The sequence below is a fragment of the Electrophorus electricus genome, chromosome 14, assembly GCF_041902795.1.
Source record: "Electrophorus electricus isolate QZ-2024a chromosome 14, ASM4190279v1, whole genome shotgun sequence".
NCBI classification, from domain to species: Eukaryota; Metazoa; Chordata; class Actinopteri; order Gymnotiformes; family Gymnotidae; genus Electrophorus; species Electrophorus electricus.
The window spans coordinates 19932509-19953355 of record NC_137510.1 but is presented as its reverse complement, the minus strand read 5'-3'; the positions used below and the strand labels follow the sequence as shown (position 1 = coordinate 19953355).

The window sequence follows — 20847 nt, the reverse complement described above, 5'->3', positions numbered from 1 at the left end:
TTGGAGCTCTTTTAGAGTGAAATCATTGGGTTATTTCTTGCATCCCTGACCAAGTCCTTTCTTACTTAAATTACCAGTTTGGCCAGACAGCCAACTCTATGATGGTTCAAGTTTGTGCTAAGCTTTTTCCATTTAAAATGTATTGAGGCCACAGTGGAGTAGCCCTGGGAACAAAGCCTTAAAGGCTGAGATGTTATTTTATATCCTTGCCACAATTTGATCCAACAGCAGTTTCTTGGAATCCGTGACTTGGTTTTTGTCCTGCCAATGGATTGTAAATCCAAGCTGTGTGCCTTTCCAAATTATTTATCAATTCAAACAGTAACAGCTGAACTCCAGCTGAATTCTAAATGCAGGATGCACCTGACAACAATTTGCAATACTACCCCAAATGGTCTGAATACTTTTGAGAATAAGAGATTTCAGTTTTAGATTTTTAATTAATTTTTGAACCAATATATAAAAACATTTTCACTTTGGGTGAGTAAATGTTAACTGATTGTCATTTTACCACATTCATTCAAAATCAAATCCACAACACAATGTGTGCAAGGTTTCCAGAGAATCTCATGTCAGTACAGTGTAAATGTGTGTAAATAGTTAATGTTTTTAAAATAATTCTCAATTTTCAAATCTATTGTTTATGAATTTTGTACATCTGTATTAATTTCTTTGTGAAATATATTTGATTTTTATTATTTCCTATGACGTAAAGTTTTCTTATAACTTTTATTATTGAAAATAAAGTGTCATTAATTAAATACATATACATTTGTTGGACTCATGAATATATAGACTAGACAATTTACAAATAAGATAGGAAATTAAATTACACCTTATATGATAGTCTTTCATGAAATAATACTTGGATAATAAAGGGAGAAAGATATTAAAACGTAATATTTGTTGTGCAAAAAATGTATTGGCAAATATATGTAGAGCTAAAGACCAAAGACAGACTTATAAAAAACATCTAACGAGTTACAGTGGACCTCAGCGGAATTTACTGTGTCATTGCATGCACTGCATCAAAGAGCATCTCTAAGCATGCATGGGGGTTCTGTTCTGTAGGGTCATATGACTACAATTCAGGTGGAATAGGGGGCATGGTAGCATGGGACTTCAGATTCTTTAAAGGTAGAGTTGCCATGGAGGCTGAATGACAATGCAGCCTCTAAAGGCCTGGTTATACCAGACTGATTTTTCTTCATTAAAACTATTACATTTGATTGTTCCTCAGTTATACCTCACCGTTACTGATTACTGAACAGTTACTGATTCATGGTGCGCATTGACATAATCGAGGTGTAAACGTTCATGCCAGCCATGCAGCAGGCTGACATTATGAGTGCAAAACAATCTTTGCGTAGGTGTCTTCACTTCCCGGCCAGGCACAAGAGTATGGGGCAGGAAACCAAAATGTGGGGCCTGCGCCGTACTTGCAAAGCATGAAAGCGCCAGTAGCCGTGATCCCACAGTGAAAGAACTAGGGTTTCAGTCTATTACAGACCCTCTTCTTTGGACACGTGACACTCTTTGCCTTGCTCTTGAGAGGGGAAGGAAACATAGTCTCCATCCATACTCCTCTCCTCCTTGGAAAGGGGGAGTGGAGGAGAGGTAGGACAGTGCATCTCGCTCAGGTCTAAAGCCTGCTGCCCCAGGTCATCCTCTTCCTTATCACCTCCATTCTGCCCAAACTGATTGAGCAAACTGACAAACACAGTGCCCGCACCGTAGATGTGGAGAGGACCTGGGGGTGGAGTGAAAATAGGCTTAATGTCCCAGCATCATATGTTTTTCCCCATTAAAATAGTAACAGATAAAGCATACAAACGTGTGGAATTCAACTATCTGTGGAAAAAAGATAGCAGTAACTAATAATTGTACAAAACAATGCTTTTCAACCCAGCTCTTAGTGCCCATGATATGGCCCATATTTTTGCTCTATCCTGACTCCCATTAAATCTGCATGGGTTGTTTCCAGAGAGCACAAACACTGTCATACTGATAAATATGTAAGTGCTGGGTAAGACTGCTGAAAGAATGCTAGATTAAGAATGCTGAAAATTCTTAAAGGCTTGGTTCAGTTGTTTGAAGGTGAGTTAGTGCAAAAATGTGGTATGTCTGTTTTTCTGTCCGAGATGGTGCTGCAGTTGGTAGTGACATACCTAGATTTCCAGCAGGAGGTAGAGGCTGCTCTGTGCTTGATATATGATGAGTGGGGCAGTCTGATCTGCTGCTGTTGAATGTAGGTGAATTCATTTCCTGTGTATGGATCTCTTTGATTGTCTTGTTGATTTCAGAAGATGTAGTATTGTGGTCCTCCTGTAGGGAATCATGGGAATGTCACTTACGGATGTATTGTGATGAAGATCTAGTGTAAAATGTAATGCCTGTGCCATTGTCTATTTTAATATATATAATCCCCAAATGTAAAATTTGTGCAAATAACTAAGTGGTATACTAGTTAATGGTTGCTGGACACTTAAACACAGTCCTTTGTAATAATATTTATAATATTTATAAGATATTCAAGGAGCTGACAAGTGTGATCATAAATGTATATTTATGAAGGATGATTCTTTGTTTATGAAATGTCAATGATGAGAATTTTTCAGGGGTTGCTATCTCTTTAGCAAGGTGGAGGTTTGTGGATAAACAGCATGTACCAAGAAACATTATGTCTGGTTACTCCTTTTAACCAGCTATATAGATATTTTCAGGTCAGTTGATTGCATGGAGCTGTTTCTTTACACATATATCTATGAAGTAATTCTACATTCTTACCTTTGGATTACCAAGAGAGCATCGTTTTACCACTATGGCATTAAGGGGGAAAAAAAGGAATTAGTGAAACTATATAGTCAATCTATTATCACAGATAGTGATCTATTATCACAGATAGTGATCTATTATCACAGATAGTGATCTATTATCACTCAAAAGAAAATGTGTGTGTGTTTGGGTATACATACATTGCTTGAGGCACTCTTTTTTTCTACGTCTGCAGAAAAGAAATGTGATGGTGATGGTGAGCAAAGTACTCAACAGCACTACAGCTATAACCCACAACACAGACATACCTGTTATAAAATACAGAGAGAGACAGCGGGTGTGAGATCACATGTTAAAACATTTCTGTAACTAATAACATTCTTTAAATCACCTAACTGTTTTTTTTTCCTGTGTGTGCAATACTATTTCAGTCCTATAAATCCAAGAAAGCATATAGTTTTCAAAGGAAAGTTATATGTGTAGTGTTCTGACCGTGAGGCTTTGGTATGGCAGATGTGCTGGGAGGGTGAGAGGGAGGGTGAGTCGTGGAGTTGGTCTTCGGCTCACACTTGAGGCACTGGCCTGAGTAATGGCTTTTACCATGGCAGACAAACCCAGTCATACAGTCACAAACCACATCAGATACATTGGTGCATGCCGTCACCACCTTCCTGTTCAACTCTAGCAAACACAACGAAACACATGCACACAAAGTACAAATATTGCAGTTAACACAATTTGAGTGGTCCTTAATAGATAATTAATAAACTCTCAACAGTGTCTAGTCATTAGTGGTGAGAGAGAAGAGAGTTTGAATACAAATCTCATTCAGATTTACTCACAAGTAGAACAAATCAAGGGTCAGACACCAGTGATCAGACCACAAAACAACCCAACTAAAACATTAACCTCAATTCAAAATCTAATCCTAATCTCCACCCAAGACCTAATCCTGACCCTAACCCTAACAAAAATCCAGTTACAGAATGCTGTCAACAGCATGTCTATAACATCTTGTTGAGTATGCCAAGAGGATATTCAGTGACTTCTAAGGTTAACATCTACACCAAAAACAAAAGTGAAAAATAACTTAATTCATTGGATAAACATTATGTGATAAATCTTATTTACAGAGTTAATTAAAGTCCTTTGATTATTCTACTGAATGCATTCAGATGCATCACTACTGCTACATCATTGATATGTAACAGAGTATGTTAAGTGTTTAAGATAAAAAGATCACTCAAAATAAAGTGACACCAATATTGCAGTTGTGTGTGCTGCAGCGTTTTCGAATGTTTACATAAACGTCACAAATTCATTCCTTTTAGGTAAGGGGCATTGGCATCTCTTACTGTTTTGCATCATGGCATTTATAAAGAGTTGAGGTTCAGTGTGGTACCTGGCCTGCAGTCCCTGAAACAGGAATGGCACGAGCGCTCTCTGTTATTTTTGCTAGTGAAGGAATCCTCAGGACACTCAGAACACTCATTGCAACGTAACATATATTTTCCTGGAGGGTTGGGGTGAGGGACAAAATTAAAATGTTTTCAGAAGTATAGCATAGGTACACTCATGCATATGAACACACACTTTACATGAGCAATTACTGCTGCTTAGTTATGATAGTATAAACAAACAGTTGTTAGTTCAGCTGGTATTATTAAACATGTCCATCTGTGTTAGTACATGATGGTACCCAAATTAGACACAGAATAAAACATGCACTCAAAAGCCATGTGTGGGGACATGTGGGTCTTAGGAGTGAGTGAGTGAGTTTGGCTGTGTGTGTGTGTGTGTGTGTGTGTGTGTGTGTGTGTGTGTGTGTGTGTGTGTGTGTGTGTGTGTGTGTGTGTGTGAGAGAGACAAGCTGTGCACGTTTATGCTGATTTTGGACTCTGACAAGAAGAAAAGAGCAAAACAGGACGTTACACGTAGACCGTTGCAGAGCAAGTGGTATTCTACAGAAGGAAGTGGTTTAGGTTTCTGTGTCAAGGCATAATATTTCCCATCAGAGAGACAGATGAGAGAGAGAAAGAGAGAAAGGAAGGAAGAGCCAAAGAGAAAAGAAAGAAAGACAGAAAAAGAGAGAAAGGTAGATATTCTTGATGTACACTTCTCATAAATTCTTGAAGTCAAAACCACATATTATTCCTGTAATAATACCACTATGCCTATGGAAGAGTGGCATAGACAAAGCAATCAGTAAAGGCACAGACAGTGAGAGAAAAGCATTGCCGCAGAGTTCCTCTCACCTGGTGGGCATTGCTTGCATTCATTGTCCCCTTTCTCCTTAGCACAATGGAGAACACACAAGTGCCACAGTTAGTTCAGTGAGTTAATCTGTTTTGGCAGAATTAGCTTGCATCTTTGTATGTGGTATTCATGTATGAGACATTCATTTCAATGCTTTAAGATGTAATCATAATAAACAGTAACAACCACAAGGTTGTTCCTTTAATTTGCAAAAGCAGCTGAGCAGTATATAAAGTGAAATACATTTTAGCCAGCATTTAAATTATAATAAATATCAGACATCTTAGAATATGTGAGAAGATAAGTCAATTCTGTGCAACAGAAGCTTTTTATATGCCCAAATTCTAAGTTTAGGCAGTTCATTTTATATCTTCTTAAAAGACATCCAGAGGTTGAACATTTCTGAGAAATACTGAAAACACTGGGAATAATACTGAGGAAAATAATAACAATAAACAATCACCAGAGGTAGACCGGAGATCAAACCACCCATCAGTATTACCATGACACAGGTCTTCAGTGACATCTACGATCAAAATTGTTACATGCATGAACTTGCTGACATTTTCACATTGTCTAAAGTCCAGTTTTCTGTCAGTCTAAAGAATGCTCCACCAGTGTCTGCATATGGTCACTGGCCACACAAAACAGAACAACATAGCCATGTTTGCAATGTTTGAATGCAAAAACTCTACTAGTAAAAGACAACATAGCACAGAAAAACACAAACAGAAAAAGAACTGATGCTGAATTTATAAAAATAAAAGCCTTTATCTAACCAAACCATTACATTGATAAATCAGTACTGTGAGACAAAAACAAAAGCAGAATGTCAGATACTAATGAATAAATGCAATCTAAGATTACTTAATTACTTTAGTTTGATGGTCATTAGTTGCATCTTCAAATGTTTTTGCTAAAGAAAGTAAAGGACATTATACTGTGTATAGGTTGCTGACTTAGCAATACAGCTGAATGTACAATACAGCTGAATGTCTTTCTAAATTATTCCAAGAGTAATCTGGGTCCTACAAAAATGTTTCGCGTTTGAATCTGCTGTTTGAACTAAAAACAAAAAATAAATCAGTTAGAAAAAAGCAAAAACAATATAAACACCAATGAATAGATTTATTACCTTATAAACAGGGCAATCCAAAGCTCCTTCAGCTATTGTTTTTCCTGTTCTTTGAGTCTTGCACCCTCTCAGCACCACATTCACCTCTGCGTCACTTTCCTCACCTGCTCTTTCTTCCTGTCATTCTCCTCCCTCCACTCTCTCATTCTTTCTCTCTTTCTTGTTCTCACCATTTGTAAGCGCTTCAGCTGCTGGATCTGCCACAGAGAAATCTTGGCTACGTCATTACTTCCTACAGCTACTCTGCTAGTTGCTACTTGTCTGAACTAGGAAATCACAGGATAGTTTAATGGGCCATTTGGTTGTGTGTAAAATAGTGTGAAGTGTAAATTATCTACATAGCCAAGAAAAGCACATGCATACACATCTACATTTTAGAAACAAAAAGTACACATGCACACAAACATGCCCTTAACCTGATTCGAGGATCTTGAGAAACACACACCCTTCAGACACACCCCAAGGTTGTTACACACTCTCTCCAGTCTAGTGCTGTATTTCCACTTCAAGATGAACAACAGTCTAAGATAGAAAAGGTCAGATTAGCTCATCTAGCCAGTGAACTCAGACACATACTGTTTTTTCCAGTAGTACCTTGCGTGTGCGTGTTTTGAAGAAAGAAAAAGAGAGAATGAGAAAAAGTGAGAGAAAAAAAGTCACAAAAGGAATCAAAAATAAAGACAGAATGAATCAAACTCCATGACAAAAAAAAAACTCCGCTAACTAAAGTCAGTTTGTTCAGCATTATCATTTATTTTTCAAGTGATTTTTAAGCTCCAGTCTTTAGTGCTCATTAAAGCAGACTATATTTCTGGCTTGCCTTGAGTACACTTTAATGAGTCCAGCCACCCTGCCAAAAGATTTCTGCCAAAGCAATCCTATGGGATTCCCATAACACTGAGTGCATTCCTCCATCATCTGCCTTCCCTGTAAACTGATAAAAGTTCTTCGTACTTAGGATCAGGGAAGGAAGATAGTTACAGAATAACCCGTGGTTTTTCTCGTTTTAGACTTTACAGATCACTGCACACCATGGCATAGATGCTGAATATCCATACATACGAGTACGCTGTAGGTCTTTCATCTAGATATAATCTGATGGGCCCATGGTGTAGGTGATCATATTTACACTGATTTTTTGGGGCAATAATTTTGCTACATGTATGTCAGCATGAGAGGAGAAACTTCTGACAGGGACAGAGGACTCACTTGCAAAGCCATTGACTATATACTAAAATTCCTTACCAATTTCCCCTGGTTTACAATATCATAGCAGTAATACAGTTTGGATAGACATTCTTTTTTCTCCTTGCTTTTTACTGTCTTCTCTTTTTTTATTATTGTTTGTTTTTTTTTCTCTTTACGTACACTTGGTGAACTCTTCTCCAGGAATTTACTTACTGCATGTGGTTGCTACTAATTTGAGGTATTTTTTAGCCTGAATTGCATTCTAAAAAAGGAAAAAAAAAATATCTCAAGCTGGCATAAATACTGTACTACCAGTTAGTACACTTACACCATGCAGACTGAAGATTCTGAAGATTCGACAGAGTATTTTTGATTTATTTTTGATTAAATTATTTTGATTACTTTCCATTCATATTTCAACAGACAAGTAAATTCCTGGTCAAAATAAGTGCTCACATAATATAGCAAATTAGAATACACGACTAAAACATGCATACACACGCGCGCGCACACGCGCACACGCACACACACGCACGACATTTAAAAATAATAAACGGAAGAATCAGAGATAAATGAATCAAAGAAATGGGGGGAGTTTTCAACCAATAAGAGAGTCCTACTTGATATTTTTTCTGATAACCTACACAAACATGAGCTATAAAGGAAATCATTACTCAAACCCAGACATATTTCTTCACTAAAGCCAAATGTAACATAAGAATTGTGGCCAAATGAAGTAGGAATGCCTTTGGAGAGAGTACTGACTGAACATGATAAACAGAAACAGACAAGGGGACAGAATCTGAACATGGACAAAAAAGGTTTTGAAATCAAAGCAAATCTGATTATACTTTAAATATGATCTAATGTACATTACATTAAGAGCCATTCTCACTTTTCTTTTTGCAAAATACCCATACAGCTTGCATACAGTTATTACACCATTTTACTCTTTGCCTTTTTAAAATATTTACAAGCAATCAGCACCATGTTTGACAGCATCTAGTCCTGACTGTCCCTGCAACTGAAAGCCTGCTCCCTGAAAGCTCGGCTCACGTTTGGCACTATAGAAGTTTCTATTATTTTTTACAGATACATTCAGAAACACAGCAGTGCATGTGCTGTCTCTCCTCGCTGATGCCTTTGTGTGTCTTCGGTTTCATACATTTGCAGTTCTCGTGTGGATGCACCTACTGTTCATCTACGGCTCATCATCCTGTGGCCCACAGCTAAACGTGGCACAGTGACAGTGAGAGCGGAAGGTTATTTACAGCAGACTTCCTTATTTCAGACGGAAAGTTTGACCAACTCTGTGACAGACTAATTCAGTTACTGCAGTCAGCATGATGATCTCAGTGTCAGCGCACTGAGCCGGCATGTAATGCTTAAAAGCCCAGGCTGAGTGGCTCAAACATAGCTGACCACCAGCGTCTTCCATAATGGTAAGATTCCAAGTCACACTCCTACATTGTAGTAAGCTATACTACAACATCTGCAAGCGCCTCAAACAAAGTCAGTGCAGCAAGTCAGTGGTTTTGAGAGGTCACATCTACATTTCCTACTGTGGCAGAATATCAGACATCTTACCAAAGAGTAAACACACACACACACACACACACACACACACACACACACACACACACACACACACACACCCACACATACATACAGTGTAGGAGTTCATTTTCTTTGCCACTACAGAAAACGTCATCTTAGTAATAGGCAACATATATACAGCAGTAGAGCCTAATCTAGGATCTTGTAGCCCTCTTTCAAATTGTATATTTGCTCTGCCAGCTAAATTCAGGAGGGGAGACAACATAATAGCAAGGAAAAATTTTAATTTTTTACACTGTGCTGAAACCAGTTTTACCACAACAGGTATTACAACTTAATATTACAACTTGCACTGGTAGGACTGGTTCAACATCAGTATAAAAGGGCACCATTTACCCAAATGCATGAAGATTTAGATTACTGTGTTTCACGAATGACATAAAATGAGCACTTATGTAGTATAACGCATGTTGCTGGTTTTGAAAATGCTAGTTTTGATATTACCATGCAAGTGCACTTCTTCATTGCTAATTTAAAGCCTTTCCACACAAACTTGCACAAACCTTAACTGCAGATGCATTAAATGCAAAGCCATATACATAATCTTGAATTTGTTTCACTGATCAAAATGAGACTCTTGAGAGGACAAATAGCTGTGGACCTGCCCTTTTATGCAGAGCAGGAGACGAAGTGAACAACATAAAAGGCTGAGTTAGTAAATATTTAAATTTACGAATTTAAACAATGACCACACAAATATACAGCGATATCATTCAGGATTATACTGCAGTCCACCATATATTGGACTATACACAAAGACACACCTAGACACAATGTTTTCATGAATGTTTGACCTTTAACTTGTTTTTCAAATCACTGATGAGCTAACTCATAGACCAGTGGTGGCTAGATCCTTAAATTGCCTGAGCCACAACAGCACACAAAGATTTTGTGCCTCTGATATGCATCAGTTCTGGATCCTGTAGGAACCACTAAGTCAAAATACCCAGTGTTTTGACTGTATTGCCCATTTTATGAATGAAAAAAAAAACGAGTATTCTGAGTACAGGTGAGGCCACTGCTCACCAGCAGAGAGAGCAAAACAACCCACAGACACATCTTGTACCATTTCGGTTGCAGCCCTATTTCTCACAAACATATAAATAAAGAATAAAAATGTCATATAATGGCAGGAATTATTTAACCTTAAATAAAATGGTTCACATTTAAAAGTTAAATAAACATTGAAAGTTTGCACATGACAGGGTGGTGAATGAAAACTGTGGAAAGTATCAGGTATCTCAGCAGATCACAATTTAAATCAATCCTAATTACCTCCACAAGAGGGTAGTCACTGTCTCAGTCCCTTAATGGAAAATCTATTCCAGTGTCCCATGCAAGGTAATATTTATTTGAATTTCCCCCCCATGATAGTTTGAAAAGTATTTAGTGGCATGAGAGGTCCAGACTGTGTCCCTCTTTGTAAGTTTAGAAGTGTTGCACCAAACGCTTTATACTAAATATGGCTTAGGATTGACAGTGAGATGAGAGGAGGTCAACAAACGAGTTTCCTTCTTTCTTCACTTCTTACTATCTTCCTCCAGCCCCAGTGTTCTCTTGTTCTGTCTCATCACTGACTTCAAGGCCTCCACCAGGGCCAGGAGATTCATATTTACTGTGGGCCAAATCAAAATCAAGAAGAAGAAGAAAATTATCATATAATAAAAACAAGATAAAATATGTAGCGACAGTCTGTCTGTGGATAAATGGGTTTATGATGTGGGTGTGTGTGTGGCGGGGGGTGTTGCACGCGCGTGTGTGTGTTCACCTCTCTCCACTCTGGGTGATGAGTCTCCTACATGTCTCCATCTGAACATCCAGTCCTCTCTTCATACTGCACATCTCCATGTACTCATGCAGGTGCCTGTTCATGTCAGACTTTGCTGTGGCTAGTTCAAGCTACATATAGAGAGGCTGGGTGAGTGCATGCAGCATTTATTACAACAAAATGTGCATGTACATTATAGTCTGTTTAACATAGCATAACATAGCATAGCATAACAGGGCATAAAATGGCATAACATGTATTATTCTGAGGACAATGAGCTCAAACAGACCCACACACAGGAATGGCAGATTTTTCTTTTCCACCCCTTACCTCAATCTGGTCAATGGTCTCCTGATACTCTTTCTCCCTGGACTTAAACAGGCATTCCGTGTCTTTAATCACCTTCTCAAGACACTCCTCCTATAGGTAGGTAGTGGGGGGTGGAGGGAGAGAGAAAGGATGAAGCAAATGCCCCAGACATACCATCTCCGTTAGGGGGTTATACACACAAATTGTTGGCAGCAGATAATGATTAAGCATAATTTTATTTTTATGGCTCCAGGGGGGTCCTTCAAATAGTGAGCAGCAGCGAGAGAGAGCCCGCCCCCCTCTAATCCTGTCATCTATCTTGGAATAATCAGAACACCATGACTGGCACCATTCCATTCACAGACTACACTAACCAGATGTTGGGGGATATTGTCTGACAATCACACAAAGAACACAAATTTTCAAGAGTGATTATGTAAATCACCCCACCTTCTTTTGCATACAAGTGTTTGAAATATCCACCATTATACTCAAACAAAATTCAATATATGCAAATTGATATTCAATACCTATACCAGTTGGAGTTGGTACCATTACATTCCAAGAGAAGACTTAAAAAAAAAAAAAGACTTCATCTTACATATGCAAAATAGGGTTGTTTTTCTGTAACATCCTGTACCTGGTGGAGAGATGATGCGCCTTACACAGAGGTCTCCAAAAGCTTACCCAGAATCTTTTGCAGAAGCCTGCAGAGGCCTCTACAGAGGCCCCTGCTCTGTACACAGGTAATTTATAAGGATACAGAATCTTTATAATCCTTTGCTTTATGTCATTAATATTTCTAATCAAATGTTTAAATCTCTTTTCCTGTAAACATTCCTTTTGCTGCAAGCATGCCATAATGCATCCACATAATATGTCCTCTTTATCTTTCACTCCTTTTTTTGTCTTTCTCTTTCTCTGTGTGCATGTGTGAGAGGGACTCATGACTCAACCTTTGATAAACAGCCCTCTTCTATTCTCCTCTCAAAGACCCGTTTCATCTAGCTCCATGCAATGAGCTCGAGCCTATTAATATGAAATACAAAGCAACACTAGAACAAGAAGCAATAGTGACTCTTTCATAAACACTTGCAAAAGACTTTCTTATACTCAGTCCCTTGGCAGGTGGGAATAAAAATGGTGCCTTCATTTGGGTCTTGTTTGGTGTTACTAAATTTGCTCTTCATCTTCTTTTTGAGAGGCATTATCTAATTTAGTGGAGCTAGACACCCTTCCCACAAACAGCTAGCCAAAGTGTTCCCTAGAGCAGCTAATTTTGCTGTGCCATTAACTATCTGCCAAATGTCTGCCATCAACTATCATTTATACAGTTTACAAGAAAGGATATCATATATTCTGTCACCATACCTTTAATATGATGTTTTTAAAAACACAGAGGATTGGTGTCTGACAATAAAGTGCCCAGCCTCTTTATGGTGCCACAATCAAGAGAAATGAGATAGCAGGCTCAGACATCAGCAACCAACCCTCAAACCAACCCAACTCACCTTAAACTCAACCCAAACCCTACTCCTAACCCTCAACCTAATCCTAACCCCAACCTTAATCTCAACCCAAAACCTAAACTTGGACACCCCAAATAAAGTGAAAAACAACAGAATTCAATAGCTTATAAGCAAATCTTATTTAAACAGTCAGTTAAAAGTCTTGATTAATCTACTGAATGCATTCAGATACTACTACATCATTGACATATTACTGAGTCTGTTGAGTGTTTATGGAACCTAAAAAGGAACACTCAAAGTGTTTCCAAAGTGACAGTAAAAGAAAACGACGTATAGATTTAGTGCAGTAAGATTAACTAAACTATATGGAAACAACCAACATCCTGAAATTATTAGAGCCTGTGTGGTATTCATTTAAGACAGAGGTAACAAGGCACTTACTTCAATACAGTAAGTATCTGAAAATTCTTATAGATAGGGGAGATGATACTGGGTGAAATGCTAGTGATGGGAATTATATATGAAACAGTCTTCTGCTTGTATTTTGTCCGTCACTAAGTAGCCACCTGATTGCACATAACCAGTCTTACCTCACTGTGGCTAACTTCTGAGGTCAGAGGGCATCCTGGAAAATCCTCCCAAAGCAGCAGAGTCTCCTCAGTCTCCTCCCATGCCAAAGAATCACAGTCATCCTCAAACTCACATTCTCGCCTGGAACATGTATGCAAACACCCACACGCGCACACACGCGCACACACACACACACACACACACGCGCACACACACACAAAGACCAACATGGATGGGCATATTAAGTATTTGCACAGCGCTCTTAAGTTGATGAACCTAAGTTTGAATTCCTTGCTTTGGTGCTAGTCCAAGAGACAACACAACTAGCTGTGCTCTAATTGGTTGGGAGGAATTCTCTCTTTTCTTGTGCATTAGAGCCATGCTAGCCATTGATCAGCCATTGTGAAGAAACATATGCAGACCTCGGCCTTTAGTGCACTGAGCTTTTAAATAGTGAGTGGAAACTGGCAACACCCAACTCGCTGGGTAAGAAATGTTAAAAATGATACTGCATTTACAGAAATACAAAAATCCAAGGTCTTTATGTCATGATGAGGTCTTTATGTCATGACGAGCAACTAAAGCTCATTAAGTTATATACGTTATAGACATTTTCTCAAAGTTGCATTTTAAATTATTTTAGAATAAAAGATAAAATGATCCCTATTGTCTAACACCAGCCATCTGAGAATGCAGACAGTTACAATTCCTTGTACTCTTGGGCAAAGGATGGTATACGTCAGTGCAAAAAGGATATGGCATACAAAACAACTTACAGTTGATTCAGCATCCTTTGCATCTCTTCATTTATCTGATTAGAAGAGGTGGTCCCTGAATCTTCCACTTTTGCTCCACCTCCATCGCTTTCTGAGGTGCTGGTTGGATCATCTGTCTCACTGCTGGCCTGGGCTGCCTGTTTCCGTGGGCGGCAGCTGATGGAAGACTGTGGGCTGGGTACCTGAAATAGAGAGAACAAAAACATTAACTGCACATTAAAAATACAAAATTTTAAATGTTTCCAATGCCACCAAATTAAATGTTTTGAACATTCAGAGAATAAAGATGATACAGAGATAGAGAAACAATATTGACATTGATCTGGCAAATAAATTTGGTGCACATGACATCTAGGAAAGAAACCTCAGCAGAAACCTGTTTCAGTATTGTGGCAAGGGAAGAGATAGACATTGACAGTGCAGAAAACCTCCCTCAAGTGCTTTTCAGAATGAGTCAATCCATATAAATAAGAAAGATATGAAAAATCTCATTAACATAAAAATGAACATCTGTACTCCAGGAGGGTGTGTGTGTGTGTATGTGTGTGTGTGTGTGTGTGTGTGTGTGTGTGTGCACGCATGTGTACACACCTGGAACATCTTGATGGAGTCCTCACAGTTCCTCTGCTGTGCCAGGTCACACAGACGAGCTGTGATGTCAATGCGTCTGCAGATATCCATATCTACCTTCATTGCCTTCTCCTGGATCTTGCTGTCCAAGTCAGACAGATTCTGTGTTTATGTTTTTTTGTGTGTTTGTAATGTTCATTTAAGAAAGAGGAAACAAGGCAGTTACTTAACTATAGCAACAATTTAATATGCTTTTATATTCTTTGCTATGCTAATGTTCTGTTCCAACAAATAGATAAAGTAATATTTCTAAGCAGTACTGCTGATAATAAAAGCTAAATTTTCACTATAAAATACATTTTTTTACTATACCTAGCTGTACTATACTTTTGCCATCATGCAAGCTACTACCCTGTTGGGAGACTTTTGATTAATAGTGACTAAAAGCAGTCACATTTAAATAACCATTTAACAATTAAAATAACGATTTAACCATGACCTGCATAAACACTTAATTGTCTCCTATTTATTTTCTTACATTTAAAAAATTATATATTTAAAAACATTTAACATGTATACATTATTTCAGTGACATTTATTCAAAGTCATTTAAACCAATAAACTGCCACTGAACCATATATTATGATTAACACTCACATTGCTCATTAAACCTTTAAAAAGGACGAGCTCAGCCTTCAGCTGCTGTACCCTCAATGCCAGTTCATCCTGACACACCTCACTCTCCTGCAGGTCCTAAACATGCACAGACACGCACGCACACACCCACACCCTGTCAACAATTTATGAACTTATAAAAATTGAGTAGGATCAATATCATATATATCATATATATATCGTATATATTTAGAGAGAGAGAGTGATTCTATGAATAAGGATGCTTACAAGATAAAGCATTTCAAAATCCTAAAAACTGACATACCTACTGCATTCTCCCGCAGGGATTTCAAGCTAAAATGTCAGACACCCAAGATAAGAAGAAACAGGATATTTTAACTGTACACCACACCTGGCCTTGTGATATGTGCCTTGTCATCACACAGCACACTGGCCAGTTAATAAATAATGCTTAGTTGTATAAATGATATGTTGTTTAACCAATGGTAGATTAAAAGTATAGAGAACATAATTCTAGAATATAACATTTTCAGTAAGGAGTCATTCATGTGATTTTATATGGATTAATCTTAGTTTTCATCTGGAGAAAAGCACTCCTGCATAATTAATCAGGACATTCTCGAACAGTTCAGCAGCCTGCTACAGGTCTCACTCTGTAAAGCACTATTAGACACTTCAGGCATGGCTAACTGGCTGAACTAGGAATTCAGTTTGTTAAACATGGCAGTCTACACCAACTAAAGTAAACTGAGTCCATACAAACTGCAGTGCTTTACCTGAACACTGCTTTAGCAAGTGTTCCTATGTTAGACAGCAGAGCTGCAGAACTACGATCAATATGACTTTACATGTCAGTCACAATAAGTTATAATAAGCTGTTTTAAATGTATGTGAACCAACTCACCACAACTGTCCTCAGTGTGATAACTAGCTGATGTTATTTTTCCACAAGCTTTCCATGAGTGTAGATCATTACTCATTATTTTTTGTGACTCATTTCATTGTAGAGCCTAATAATTGGATTTTTCTGCAACTTGACTCTTCTTCATTATTCACAGAGATTTGCTGTAATTATTCCTTGAATGTGTGGACTGACTTGACTTGTATGTTGCCATGTCACATTACTAGAGATATGACTCAAGACTAGAAAATAGAATGTGCATGCATATGTGAAGACTATGTGTGACTTGCTCCCACCTCAGAAAGAAGCATAAACAGCTCAATAGTGAGACAGTTAATGAGTTCAATCAGGGCTATTAGACAGTGGTAAAGCCCTGAAGGACAATGAAGGACATTAGTGAAGCCCTGCAGAAAACAACTGGCTCTCAGTTCATTTCACGCTGTAGAACTATTATGCACACTCCTCTTTAACTGAATTGATCTAATGTAATGCGGCTGTTACACAGTCAATGCAAACACACTCTGGAAGCTCATCAGGTTTGGTTAAAACCATTGTCCAGAGAGAGGAGCACCTAAATTTAAGGTCAAGAATAATCTGAGAGGAAAATGGCAGAAAATGGTGACACAATGGTGTGAATGGTGGAGTATATGAATGTTGTGAAGTGACTACTGCCATACTCAAGAGTGCACAAGAAACCACAGTGAAAATGCATATCAGGAAGTTTCTCATGCACCGCAACAGATGAACCACAAAGAATGCTCAGGAAACAGAATACCATGCTTTACTACAGCTATGAAGAAACATAACTGATTTAAATAAACCATTTTTAACTAATGTGCTAAACTGTTTTTCAAAAAGAGATAACCTGATTTTTTTTATATAGTCTTCTTCTTTTATGGTCTCATCTTGAGTTATGATGCAGGGTAAGCTGACTTTAAACAAAAGGTTCATTCTGAACAACTTGTGCATTTATATTCTAATCAGTCTTTGGTGTTCAATGACATGTAAGAATAATGACTTTTTTTGTTTTAAACTTCCATCAGCATGTATGTTTAATGTCACCTCAGAGAAAGGTTTCCTGCACTACCCACAATGTCATCTCACCCTCTAATTCATCTGAACAGTGTTGAGCAGCTGCATTGCATGTATCTTTTATTGTCTCCACTACTTATGGGTGAGCTTTCTGGTGAAGTTGATCATCACTGAACAATAACGAGTCAAGAAAGAAGCGCTTACTCTCTTGTTTTCAGGAGCAGACAACAAAACTAAAGTGGTTGTATGTGTGCTTGAGATTTTTTTTCTTTAAAATAGGTTTTCTCCTATTAAAAACCACTGTAGGTGTGTCATCAATATCCCCCTGTGGTATAACAGTGGTCTACAATGGTTAACTTCTTATGGGAATAACAGAAATACAGCATCAAATATCACATTAGTACCAGAAAGCAAACATTTCAATATGAATCATAAGAAAATTGTGGAGAAAGCGAAAAAAAAAAACCATGAGTTACTAGAGTAACAGGATGGGGAGATGAAGGAGAGAGGGCAAGCGGCTCACTGCTTAATACAAGACCTCATATTTTCTTACCTCCTGTAGGTCTGTAACCTTCTGTTGGAGTTCCACTCTCATTGTATATTCTTCCTCCCACCTTAAAAAAAATAATGAAAAAGTTATCAACCTCACACTCAACTACAATGTAACAATACAAAAGAACCAGTGTTTCAGTGGGCTATTAACACTTTTTTCAGACTAATACTGCCAACCATATAGGTTTTACATCAGCGTCTTTGATTGTGTATATACTATATATGCGCAAGCACGTGTGTTTTGTGAATGAGCCATCAATGATTTTTAAAAGCCTGCACACTTCAAAAGCCATGTTACTGCATTCAGAGTACTAGTGCGCAGTAGACTAGAACAGAACAAGCTATCTGCCACACTCACTGCATATGCTCTTACGTAAGAGCTCCTCTAAATGCAATGCTCTGCAGTATTCCCTAGGCTTATTAAAACCTGCTCACTGGACTACAAGGTTAAACAAACAGCAAACATTACAGCCAACTTCAAGATGCCAACACACAATTAATGAGGACTGATGGATGGGACAGGTAATGGTAATGATGACTGCATGCACTGTCAGTGCTAGTCGGTAAACTGCAATGCAGATACAAGGAGAGGTTGCGGGAGAGGAGAGGGAGGAGTCTAAAGAGGGAGGAAGGAGGAGGGAGGGAATAGAGAAACTGGTTAGGATAACATGAATACATTAATAAATACAGGGTGACCTAGCAAGAGAAAGGCTGGGAGCTAAAACAAAACAGGTGCACAGGACTGCAAATACATGAGCTATAATTACTTTGCAGCTATGCCTTCGCATTGGACAAACTACTCTGAGTCAGAGCACAAATATGGTGGGCTACATGACTCTGCAGCTCTAAATAACTGTGACTGCAGAAAGAATGAGGCTATTTGGCTGCAACTTTTGGACAGGCCAGGACAAACCACTGCAGTTTTCCTGAGGGGATAAGCTACAAGAAGCTTTCACCAGGAGCAGTCAAATTGGTTCCTTTTGCCTGGACAAATCCCAGTCTGAACATGCAAGATGATGTCACTACATAGGCCAGTTTTTCACAAGGATCCAAAAGGGTGTGCTGCTGTGAGCTGTGCAAGGTGGCTCATGTGTAATGTTTTAAGTCTCTTAAGAGTGAGATGATGTAAATCTCACTTTCTGCCTAAACATCCTTTTGCCCTACTTCAATACCAGTAGTCTTAGTGGTTATAGCACTGTAATGCGTATAGAAGGGCTTCTATGATTTTTCATTCATTAACCACAATGTGGCTTCAGTTCACACATAATACATAAGTGCTAACTGCTGCATTTACACATATCTAAAGTAAACTGAGGCTTGGATTAACTGCCCTGGTGTGTGTAGAAGTTCTCTTATTGCAATGAATTCTGCTGGAGCACAAATGATAACTATGAAATATGAATAAGCATTTTCGAAAAAAGGTCACAAGACACATGTTCTGTCCTTGTGTGACCTTTTGCATTGACCTAGTGCTTAAACCAATTATTTACACACATGAAAGTGACAGATGGCAAGAGTATAGTGCCAACTTGGGAAAAAACTAAACACGCTCCTGCCTCAGTACCAGGAGCATGGACAGCGCTTCGGAACCAGTGTAAGAATGCTGAACTCAGCTTCTTTTCACTGATCTCAGACTTTTGGGTGTTTAGCAATGCATAAAGCAGCTGGACATCGTAAACTCCAGTAAAAAAGGCTTCCACTTGATGCAAACATAAAACCGCTAACCTCTTCTTTTTGTGTCTATTAGCACTTGACAACTTGACTGACAGACACAGGCATAGTATATATAAAACCTAATATTAGAACATCAGTAATAAATTCATACATACGAATGACGTGTTATTCACCTGCGTTTGTATTCATCCCTCTCCCTCTTTACTTTGGCCAGGACGTTGTAAAGTGCTCTGATTTCGGGGGTGATGGTATCTATCTGCACACCGACTCCGTCTGGGTGTACCCACGAAACTCCGGGGCTGGTCACCCGAGTCTCTGAGCCCGTACCCCACTTACGGGTGTGGTTGAAGGACCAAATAGTGCCAGGAAGAAATCGAGGAGGCGGATTCGGGGACATTCTCGTGCTAACACAATTCAAATTCGGAGCATTATTAGAATTATTGGTGTTGGCAGCGGCCGGTTCGGTAGGCGTACACAAAATGCCCGAATTATTATCGGAAGCGCCAAAGGTCAGAATCTTATCGTCAGATTTATTAGACTCGAGTCTGAGCAGAGTTGTGAGGGGAGGTGTGAACAAAGTGGTGGGTCTCTTCGCGGAATTATTGGTGTTTTGAAAAGGCAAAGATGAGGGTCGGATGGAAAAGGGCCCAACAAATCCGGTCTGTACCCCAGTTTCTCTGGTCTGTCCCCGTCTCCCATCCGTACTGCATCCGCTTGAGTTACTTTCCAAAGCCTGCTGCAGTTGTTTCTCAAGTATCTTATTTCTTCGCTCCAGTTCATGTACTTTGGCCAAAAAGCATCGGAAGCGTAGATTTAGAGTCTTCAGGACGCTGATGTTAGACCCCAGATCATTCCGTAAGGCCATAGCCGCGGGGGGAAGTGGCACAGCCCGGTGAAGTATAGTATTAAGAGGCTGATAGGATTGTGAAGATGCTGGAGGTTCCGCACCCGCAACAGCGATAGCGTTAGGGCCTAAGCCAGGGTGTTCACCGAGAAAAAAGGTTGAATCTGGAGCTCCGAAAACGGCCTCGGGGAGAAAACCGGAGGGGGAGTCCGGATAGCTGGGTACTTCTTGGCTCTGTTGTAAATGCTGATCAGTAGATAAGCTCTCCCCCAGCAACGGATTCATGCTACGGTACGGAAAATTGAAGCGCTGCAAATCTGGCATGAACACGGGTTATGCTTGACTCAATAGCCTACGTTTTAATTTGATAAAGTAGTACTTGTATAGCGTTACCTGAGCTACTATTTCAAGTCCAAGCGCTAACCTAGGTTATTTGACTGGCAAATTAATTGCTAATTTGTGCTGACAAGGAAAAGGTTTCTTGTCGCATCGTTTAGAATATTTAACAATATTACCACAGAGAAGTGGTAAGCGATATCCTTCATGAGTGGGTATACGCCCAAAATAAAAAAGACTGTAATAAATAAATAAATAGAATTAAATCAAAATGTCATAGTTCCAAATGTGCGTCTTGCGGCTTTCTAGCAACAAAAAACACTTGCACGCGTTACTGCAGAGATTTAGAGACCAGACTACCGTAATAGACAACGTAGACAGGAAAATAATTTCGATTTCATGATTAATTTCAGTCATTTATTTTCCCATCCATGACATG

At 38.9% G+C, this 20847-nt stretch overlaps 2 protein-coding genes across 8 annotated transcripts; both read right to left on the bottom strand.

The window, feature by feature from the left end:
- Nucleotides 1-569: 569 nt before the first annotated feature.
- On the bottom strand, nucleotides 570-6742 carry si:dkey-260g12.1 (uncharacterized). 7 transcript variants are annotated; one of them, XM_027006735.3, is made up of 9 exons: nucleotides 6167-6742; nucleotides 5495-5557; nucleotides 5031-5067; nucleotides 4178-4288; nucleotides 3268-3456; nucleotides 2976-3083; nucleotides 2788-2819; nucleotides 2169-2325; nucleotides 570-1750 (listed from the first exon to the last, which is right to left on the bottom strand). In XM_027006735.3, the coding sequence occupies exons 2-9, from the start codon at nucleotides 5555-5557 to the stop codon at nucleotides 1503-1505; spliced, it is 945 nt and encodes a 314-aa protein (XP_026862536.2). In that variant the 5' UTR covers nucleotides 6167-6742; the 3' UTR covers nucleotides 570-1502. The 7 variants fall into 7 exon arrangements, with proteins under 7 accessions (XP_026862536.2, XP_026862539.2, XP_026862538.2 ...); XM_027006738.3 differs by having other exon boundaries at nucleotides 5031-5064; XM_027006737.3 differs by having other exon boundaries at nucleotides 6612-6742.
- A 153-nt stretch (nucleotides 6743-6895) lies between these two features.
- iffo1b (intermediate filament family orphan 1b) lies at nucleotides 6896-20705 on the bottom strand. Its single transcript, XM_027006654.3, has 9 exons — nucleotides 19402-20705; nucleotides 17556-17616; nucleotides 15091-15186; nucleotides 14455-14595; nucleotides 13864-14045; nucleotides 13108-13228; nucleotides 11070-11159; nucleotides 10740-10870; nucleotides 6896-10586 (listed from the first exon to the last, which is right to left on the bottom strand). The coding sequence occupies exons 1-9, from the start codon at nucleotides 20394-20396 to the stop codon at nucleotides 10502-10504; spliced, it is 1902 nt and encodes a 633-aa protein (XP_026862455.2). The 5' UTR covers nucleotides 20397-20705; the 3' UTR covers nucleotides 6896-10501.
- Between the last annotated feature and the right edge of the window lie 142 nt (nucleotides 20706-20847).